This window comes from Saccostrea cucullata, unplaced genomic scaffold (genome assembly GCF_032062105.1).
Source record: "Saccostrea cucullata isolate Sc308-1 unplaced genomic scaffold, CSIRO_AGI_Scuc_v1 ctg7729, whole genome shotgun sequence".
In the NCBI taxonomy this organism is placed as follows: Eukaryota; Metazoa; Mollusca; class Bivalvia; order Ostreida; family Ostreidae; genus Saccostrea; species Saccostrea cuccullata.
This window is the reverse complement of record NW_026933176.1, coordinates 22933-32375: the sequence shown is the minus strand read 5'-3', so window position 1 is coordinate 32375 and position 9443 is coordinate 22933. Positions and strand designations below refer to the sequence as shown.

The following is a 9443-nucleotide window of genomic DNA, read 5'->3' as shown; positions in this document are numbered from 1 at the left end:
GTGTATCGGATTTTAGTTTCCGATGAATTTTTTTTATGAGTTATGTGAGTTATGGCACAGTTGAACATTTTATTAGGTTATGCTGAACACCTATATCATCATATATTGGTCGTTGAACGTTATTTTACTTCTAGGACCTAGCTAATTCCTTTTATCCAGGTTCACATTTAGAGACTAATTACCTAGCTTTATATTGGCTGGGTTCCTTATAACAACCTTCTTTCTGTGTCGGTAGATTAACATACTTAATCAATTTAATTAATATTCTGCAGTACGTGCACATGCTAAGTACTAAAGTAGGTCACTAGTTCTACTTTGGCATGCTTGTGTATAGAACTGTAGAAGTGATACTAATAGGTCATGAAATTTATTATGTTTACTATTAAATACCACAAACTTAGTGAAAGCGTACTTTCGCTTGGATGTCATAATATTAGGTCTCCGATTAAAAATCGAATTAGTTGCCACACATCATCATGTTTACAAAAGTATATTGCATCGGGATCGAATATGTGTTCTATTACAAAAAACCATACCGGAAATAATATTCCCGGAATCCAGGACTAGGTTATGTTATAGACTCTACCTGTTCTGTATGGCGCATGAGGCAGGGACTGCTGGGTCCATCAGCACACAGTCTCGGTATACTATGTCAGCATTTACACTGGCTGTAACAAAACACAAACAAGTGCTTGTCGTCATCATAAACTACACATTTACTGGTAATACTGGGAGAAAAGCACTACCTTATAGGGGGTAGATCCTAGAGGCAAAAGACAGAATGCTCTTAATTTTATTCCTCAAATGATTATGATTTGCAGTAATAATGTAAACGAAAACTGCGAAGAGATTAGTAGGGTAAAAGGAGAAAAGGGTTCATAAGGTGTGTTCGTTGGTACTATCAATTAACCGATCATCGATTTTCCAACTCGAGTTTTTAACTGTATTTAACAACTCAGCGACACTTGAATCTATTGATAATTAGAAAGTTGATGAATTCATAAAACAGCTTGCCTATCTTGCTAGGTTAATTCAACCGAATATAAATACTCATTTTTTAATAAATCATTTCGTACTTTATGTTCAGTATGATTATTAATGTAGAGAATTTGCGATGTAGCTTACAAAATCTAGATCTGCAACAACCTATCTAAAAATCACTCAGACAATCTTACGTTTGATGAGTATTAGGTCAATTTGCATGGTGCAGGTGCCGGTGTAGGTCCCACACTTGTACACCTGTCCTGACGTTGGATTACTGGGGCACTTAACCAAACTCACGCCATTGGCCGTTTGTCCCGGAGGGGTGCTGGCACATTGAGGACTTTTGGGTAATACAATGCTTTGGAGAAATGAAGGGACGTCCTTGATAACCACGTGAGTACATTTAGAACATTCCAATCCTAAATAAAGCAAAATAAAATAAAGGACGGCTTTAAAATAAAACACGGAAAATACTTTACTAGTATTCTAGTATTACATTTATAAATTATTACAAGCATACTTCCCTCTTAATTCCCTTTTTTTTTTTTTTTTTTTTTTTTTTTTGCTTTTAGACAGATAAAGACATCATCCTCATTAAACGATTGGTTCATAAATAAGTATAAAAATTTATCTACTTAAGACGCCTTCTAGGGACAACTAGCTTTTAAGTCAATACTTAAGCATTAAGTATGTTTATAAATTACACTAAATAATATTTTTACCAATTTCAAGCAGTACTTAGAAAAGTTAAGTAAAAAATACATAATTTAAGTGATTTTTTTAACTTAGGAATATATTGCGAAGATTCATGAATCTCAGCCCTGGTTCCCTGAACTCATCTAACATTTTTTGCAGAAGCTTAATTATCTTTTTAAAAATGGTTATTGGCGTCCCTGGAGTGTTTTGTAGGGGGTTCAGAATTTTCATTTTCACTTTGGAGGGCAAAAAGGAATAAAGATAATTTGATTTCTGTTCTATAGACTTTTGTTCCCTAAACTCCTCTCACATTGTTCAGAGAAGTCCATTCATATTTTTTAAAGTAAATTTGAGGGAGGGGGGGGGGGGGGGGGTCCTACTGTAGTATGCCATAAGATAAATGAACTTCGATGTAGTCACTGTAGGCAATTGATAGTCGGCACAAAAATCTTTTTCTCATAATAATTTTCCCCTGAATTTCTTTCCAATTTATTTTGAAGTGTTCAAACATATTTTGAAATTTGATTGATGGTGTCCTGTAGGTGTGCAATAAGTTTTTGAAATTTTTATTTTCACCGTTGGGATTAAATGAAGGCCCCAAGTCGATTTTTTCTTCTAAAACCCATCTTACATTTTCTGGAATTTGTTTGGTAGTGTACTAAGGTGCAATGAGGTTGAAATTTTATTTTCACTGTGTGGTCTAGAATGTTTTTACTACAAAATCCTGGTTCTAGAAGTCTTTTTACATATTTCAGAAGTTGTTCTCTTTTGGCAATGATTAGTATTGTCCATTGAATGAAAAATCTGCAGTATTACGTATTCGTATAGGAAAGCATAAGTGGGCATACTAACAGTCATAAAGTATATATTGGTATCATTTCCTCAAAGACAATACGCGAACGCGCGGTATTCAATTTGTCGGCACGGCCAGGTGTGTTATAGGACCGAAGACATCCCAAAATATGAATTCAATGCTTAAATGAAAATTAATTTTAATCAATTAGTGCAAATTTGTACACACCGAGATGTTATGATTGAACCATAGGGACATGTTTCCATTCTGCAATGACTTGGGTTATAGACTTAAATGAGTGTTTTCAAGCATAATGAATATTTTTTGTATACTAGAATCTAAATCTCTGTTTAAAGACACTATTTCTGATACATTTAAGTCAGAGTCTTAAAAGTCTCTTGGTAATTAGCAATGATAAGTTTCTAGATGCTGCTCCAAAAATGGTTCCTGATGCTATTTTTCAAATTGCTTTAAGGGGGATGTACGGCCACCTTTAGTGAAGTGAGAACAGAATGTAAACATTTCTTCAAATGGCTAAAGTACATTATATTTTGATCAAATTTTAAACCCTAATGATAAAGATACAATAAATATGCATAACTGAATGCATGTTGTGCATATATAATCTATACTTTTGCAGAAAAATGCTTTTGATATGCTCCGTAGAACTGCGCAGCTACAGAATTCAGCAGAGCCTTAAAAAATCCAAAAAAATACGCAAACTGTGCATTAATGTTCTATCTACAACCATTTGTTGAGAAAATGTCTAAATCTTGCACCTTTAAATGATAATTTTAAGTTCAAAACAAGGTATCGTTGTCTTCAAAAAGAGTGTAAAGAACCTTGAAAGTAGTTCATTGATAGCTGCACGTGGTCTATTTTTAGCACAGAATTTTGTTTTCCAGACCTCTTCTTAATATGGAGAGACATAACAATCTTTAAATGTAGAAGATAATTACAGTTGCAAAATATTTCAAATATTAAATATAAACACTTTTAAAAGAAGAACTGTGTTATAGTGTGGCTTGAAGTAATTTATTTGGTATTATTATCGAATAGTTGTTAAAAAGTGTACGTATTGAAATAAGCTCTTTGATTCCAGGTAAGGAAAAATGAGCACCATCAAAGTTTAAAATTAAGAGTTTGTAAGTTTGCCACAGATAACTTATAATATGTATCAAAATTTTAATTATCACCAATGAAACACAAAGAAATTAAGAAATTAAACACATAAGATCGATATGAAAAACCGTGTGTTAGTATCAACTAGTACGAGGGGTGATCAAAAAGTTCTCGAACTATCTCTATATCTACCAAACCACAATTTAGATTAGAAGCAAATTTGGTGCACACTCAAGTTCTATAAATAGCATATGCTGAACAAAGTTTTGCTCACAATGTGAAAATGAAGTCATCATGCAGGTACTTGTGACGAAAAATGGTTGTCTCAGTGGAACTCATTCAACAAACGACTAAAATATTTATAGTATATCTTAAAAATGCCTTTGAAGTAACGTACAATCACGAAATTTTTGTTTCTTAACAGGACAATTGTAAAAGCATTTTAGAGTTGAGCAGTACCTTTTAAAAAGTGGAATTAAACATAAGGTGTTGTAAAATACATTCAACATACACGTGTGATATTTTCAGCATTTTATGTTTGAAAATAAGCAACCTGTATTAAGAGACCACCTGTGACTTTTTTTCCTTTCTCCGTTGGAAGGTCTCTTGATACAGGTTTGACTGTATATGAATTTGTTCATAGTTTATTAAGACAAATGACTTCCTAATAATTCAACCAATGATTGGATAGATCGTTTATTGAAGGAAGACAGATGGTTGAATATGATACTTGTTATGTTGCCCGGTGAAAGCAAGTTTGAAAAGGGGTTTGTTTTTAATTAAGCAATATGCTATCAAAGATCTCCAATTTACATTTGAAAAAAACTTGAATATTTCAACAATAATATAACTATCAAATACCTAAGATATCGTTTACTTTTGCCCCCCCCCCCCCCCCCCCGTATACTCTGTCAAATAAACATTTACAATTTTCATTACAGCGGAGCAACATTAGAAAAGGAATAAAATCATTCAGAGTGGGTTAGGAGATTTAATTAATTTTTTTTTCTATTTGCCCATTTTGTCAAAATTACAATTTTACAGAGTAAAGAAAAAAATCAACATAATTAAATATTTTATTCCATCTTTGAAATGACGTTTGGTGGACCTCCCAACTCAGGGAAAATTATTGGGTCCGTATTTATGGTGAGAAAAAAAAATTCTTTAAAATTTAAACATATTTGTTGACGGAAGAAAAAAAAATATCCTGTAATTGGATGTAAAATAAAATTGAGTCGGGCAATTTCTAGGCAGTAGATCTGGAGAGAGGGCAACCAAATATTTTTATAACAAGTGGTATTAGAAGGCTAGTACATGTTCCATCACATACTTAGTAATGCAAAAATTTTTAATCTTTGGCACTATTTTGAAAATAGAAGCTATTAGAACATAGGATTTTCGGAAGGGGGGGGGGGGTAGTCTCTCATTTTTTGCGATGATAGACATAGCATATGCAATGGACTTTTGTTTGCAAACATTGTGATTGCTTCTAAATTTCAAAGAAACAACTCAATATATTTTATCAAGCTTCGTATGTTCAATAAAGAAGAGCTTACAACGTAGTCAACATAATGAGACATGATGCGTTTTTATGTCCAAACATTACTCCATACAATGTGTTGGTGATTGCAAACAATCAAGATATTTACGTGAGGTGCCTGAAGGAAATACTTTAACTGCCTATTTTTTCTATCTAACTGCTAAACAAAAGAGACATATGTACCAACTTTTCGAATGTAAGACATGTAATTGCACTTTGTTTTTCATGCACTGCATATTGTTCAACATTTTCAAATTAAATGCTAAGCATCCTCCTTGCAGTGCCCCATTTCAAAATAACTTCTATCGCCACAGAAAAAAGACCCAACGTAAACACAAATGTTTAGGGCATTTTATAGCTTTTTTCTTGAGTTTTAAAGAAACCAACAAATTATCAAGACTTCTTCCACGAAAAATTAAATATTATCATGGTAATAAACGCATCTATCCACAGCAGATATATGCATCTGCCAACCACGTGCTCAGTGTAAGAATATTAACTAGGAAACTCGAGCCACGAACAGAACAGTTTTTCCCGATTTGCTGGAGTGGGGTTAAAATCGCGTTTTTTCATTAATCAGACGAAGCGATGCAACAAATAAAAGTAGTAAGTAATATTACCTAATGGTTATAACTTAGTAATTTTTTGTCTTGATGTTATTATGGTCGCATTTATTCAAAAGTCAATGTTATTCGAACTCTGTGTGACAGAGGAATGGCGGACGAAATAAACACATGGCCTCAGGAAGACACACATATGAAAAATCAAATTTTCAAGAATTTTATATAATGACAAGAAAAAAGCGAAACAAATGGTTGTAGCCATATTATCAATGAATCAAACAAACACCATTTTCAATGCATTTTTCATCTCGTGAATGCTGTAGCTGCGCAGTTCTACCATAATTAATTTCCTCCTAATTAAGACACAATAAACTTAATTATTTACTAATTTTGGTCTCTAACAGTAGGTTACTAGTGCATTAACATTTTGAGTAACTTTGGGCTAGTTTAGACGAGTATTAAGCGCATTCTTGGCATTTCTTATTTCATACCAGAATAGATCCAATTGGTTTGTACATCCCCCTTAAAAAAGAAAGATATCTACAGCAAACACGATAAATAATCAATAACATAATATTTTCTCAGAAAGTCTGAGAGAAAAAGGACAAGGAGGTAGTTATGTTCATATAATTAGTTAATTACTAATCATGATGATTTAAAATTGAAACATGCACTTCATTTACATAAATTTCTGGTATGGCTGTCTTTAAAAACTAGGGCTTTTTGACTCTAGTTGTATTTGCACTTCATATAGGGAAAACATCAATTGTCATAATTTAATTTATACGGAATGTTTCCTTAGTACATTAGTTTTGTGGTACAATTTTCAAATTATACTGCTAACGTAATGCTGTGGTTATCTAAAGTAAACATTTTTATGTTTGTTAATGTATTTGCAACACTTTTTCATGAGTTTTAAATTTTTACAGATTTCTCTAATGGAACCCCGTGAAGACGCCATACTTTCTGTTTTAGCACGCTCTTCTAGTGTCAAACGCCGCATACGTTGTAACTTTTCTCTGAATTTTTATTTAGTATAAATGTAAAGAACACAAATTCAAAGAAAAAACTGAATTTTTTTCATCGAAAATGGAATAGACACGTTTTTTTCTATGATTTGGTCACACTTAAGTCAACATTGTAGTTATTTATAAGGTTTGACATTAATATGAATTCTTTTTCATTAAAGTAACAAATTTATATATCAAATAGATCATAAACAGGTTTTTAAAATGCCAATTCTCTTAGATGGTGCGTTAGCAAATTTGTCTAGTGTATAACATAAAATTTATTCTTTCTTATGTTTTTACATGCAGTCATACAGCATAGTTGGGCTGAAATACTGCTGATTCAAACAATTTATTATTATCATTTTATTTACTTTTTACAACTATCATTTGTGCAAAATCTTATGCGTGAAAAGAAGAAAACACTTGTTATGGCCTTCAACTCGACATTTAGATAAATCGACGACGTATTGTCAATTAACAATGGTAATTTCCATTCTTACGTCGATGGGATATATCCTGGTGAGCTTGAGATAAAAGAAACCAAAGAGTCTGACACATTTGTTTCGTACTTGGATATTTTACTTGGAAAAGACGTTAATGATAATCTAACAACCAAGCTATATGATAAACGTGATGACTTTAACTTTTCTATCGTCAACTTCCCTTACTTATGCAGCAATATACCTTCATCACCTGTATACGGAGTATAATTATATATCTCAGTTGATTCGATACGCAAGAGCATGCTCTACGTATGAACAATTTCTAAAACGAGGTAAATTATTGACAAGAAAGTTGATGAAACAAGAATATCAGCAGTCTCGTTTAAAGTCATCATTTCGTAAGTTCCATGGTCGATACAATGACCTTGTCAGCAAATACAATTTATTATTGAGTCATATACTGACTGACGTTTTTCATACTAATTGTTAGTCCATTATCATGCACTGAATTGACGACAGATTTTTCCGTTATTTCCCGATCATGACAAGGAGCACACGGCGGATGTAAACAGTCAGCAGGAGATGCTGACTCCTCCATGGCACCTGATCCCACCTCATGTTTCGGAGGTCCGTGTTTGTTCTGCTTCTATTTTGTATTGTTTTATGGACTTTGATATTGAATACTGTTTGTTATCTCCATATTCTTGATAAAATATATTAATAATTTTAAAGAAATTTAAGAGCTCCAAATATTATTCTTCGAAGTCCCGTTTTATTTTTTCCCTTTTTTTATCAATTTAACTTTTTGACTGTTGATTTTTTTTTCATTTGGGTTTACTTATGTGAAAAGAATTAGTTTTATTTTGAATATTGCATGCATTAAACCTCAGTAGACCAAAGCAGATCGAGTAAAGAGGTCCAAAATTATTCCATATCAACACATTTTTAATATACAAAATTTAGATTTGATAATATAAAGGGGTAAGTTGATTTTTTCGTGTTAGTGATTTATATTATTTCTGTCCATGACTTTGCATCTAGTTCCGAACAAATAAAAAATACAGTGATCTTGGTTCATATAAGTGTTTAAATGAATGTGTGTAATTGATGAACAAGGCAACACAAGTGAATAATTAGTCTCTCTACTTGATTATTAGTGACTCACACTACAGGATCTATTAAGCAGAAAAGATATTTTCTCGTTTCCTTTTAGAATTTCTGAACCATATAGTATTTACAGAGACTAATTTGTCGTCTGTGTTTTGTATGTCAAACCACTTATACAAAATTAGTATGAAGCATGCACCTTTTACATACCAATTACTGTGTCCAACACATTTAACAGAACAATAACCAGTGATGATAAATCCATTTTAAAATCTGAAAGTAAGAGTTAAAATATAAAGATATTCACCATAATCACCCCTACTATTTGTATTGTGATTTAAATTTAAGACACGTGGTTAGGTTGAACTATTCAAAGGTTATAGGGTAGAACTGATCTTATAAATAAAATTAATAAGATACAGGAAATTGCTATAGTCTGTTTCTTTTGAAAACATGTCCTGTGAAAAATGTGTTTCCCGACCATTCTGAGAGACTTTCATGATTTTCAACAGAAAAGGGTGGCTAAGGGGGTTGGAGTTAAAATAGCAATAAATCTTGTCATAATTTACGGCGAAAATTAGAGCTCACTGGCGACCGATACGCTTAAAAAAATAGATATGTAATATCATCTACACTGATAAACATTTGTTTGCCTTATATGGCTATTGTTAATAATGCGCACAGAGGATCTTACCACGAGCAACTGGCCAATCGTTGAATAGCAACGCTTACGCCAAATACATATCTACATTTTACTTCAAACACGTGGTTCAGGTCAATCTATGATCATGTCAATGGAGTGAAAAATTGAAAGAAAAAAAACGTTCTAATGAACAAAATACAAAGATTGGAAACTATAAATTTAAAGATGTCACGGGCGTTTTTAATCTTTTATTAACTAGAAAAAAAATATGTTTAATAAAATGTAGTTTGTATCAAGTTCAGAACACTAGCGCTTCAGGGGTAAAGAAAACGAGCAGCACCTCTTATGCATTTACATGTAAATGGACAAAACATTTTTACTTAACTATACTCGTGTTCACGTGTTTTGGTCAGGTAATCCACCTGACATTTGTATTCACCGATAGTACAACAAAGGAATTGATACAGACGCAAATCGCTTTGCAGTATGACTTTGAGAAACCCATTCTTCCGCCATTTATTTAACAAATGAATTGATTGTCA

At 32.5% G+C, this 9443-nt stretch overlaps 1 protein-coding gene across 1 annotated transcript; it reads right to left on the bottom strand.

Moving 5' to 3' along the window:
- Positions 1-567: 567 nt before the first annotated feature.
- On the bottom strand, positions 568-8568 carry LOC134237524 (uncharacterized). Its single transcript, XM_062719611.1, has 3 exons — positions 8469-8568; positions 1176-1403; positions 568-668 (listed from the first exon to the last, which is right to left on the bottom strand). The coding sequence occupies exons 1-3, from the start codon at positions 8521-8523 to the stop codon at positions 583-585; spliced, it is 369 nt and encodes a 122-aa protein (XP_062575595.1). The 5' UTR covers positions 8524-8568; the 3' UTR covers positions 568-582.
- Between the last annotated feature and the right edge of the window lie 875 nt (positions 8569-9443).

What these genes read in the sequence shown, in the direction of transcription:
- LOC134237524 (XM_062719611.1), bottom strand. Translation starts at nt 8,523, where the DNA reads ATGGATTTATCATCACTGGTTATTGTTCTGTTAAATGTGTTGGACACA. An exon ending in TGTGTTGGACACAGTAATTG is followed by an intron (nt 1,404 to 8,468) that starts GTATGTAAAAGG and finishes TGCTTTATTTAG; the next exon opens with GATTGGAATGTTCTAAATGT. An exon ending in TGACCTAATACTCATCAAAC is followed by an intron (nt 669 to 1,175) that starts GTAAGATTGTCT and finishes GTTTTGTTACAG; the next exon opens with CCAGTGTAAATGCTGACATA.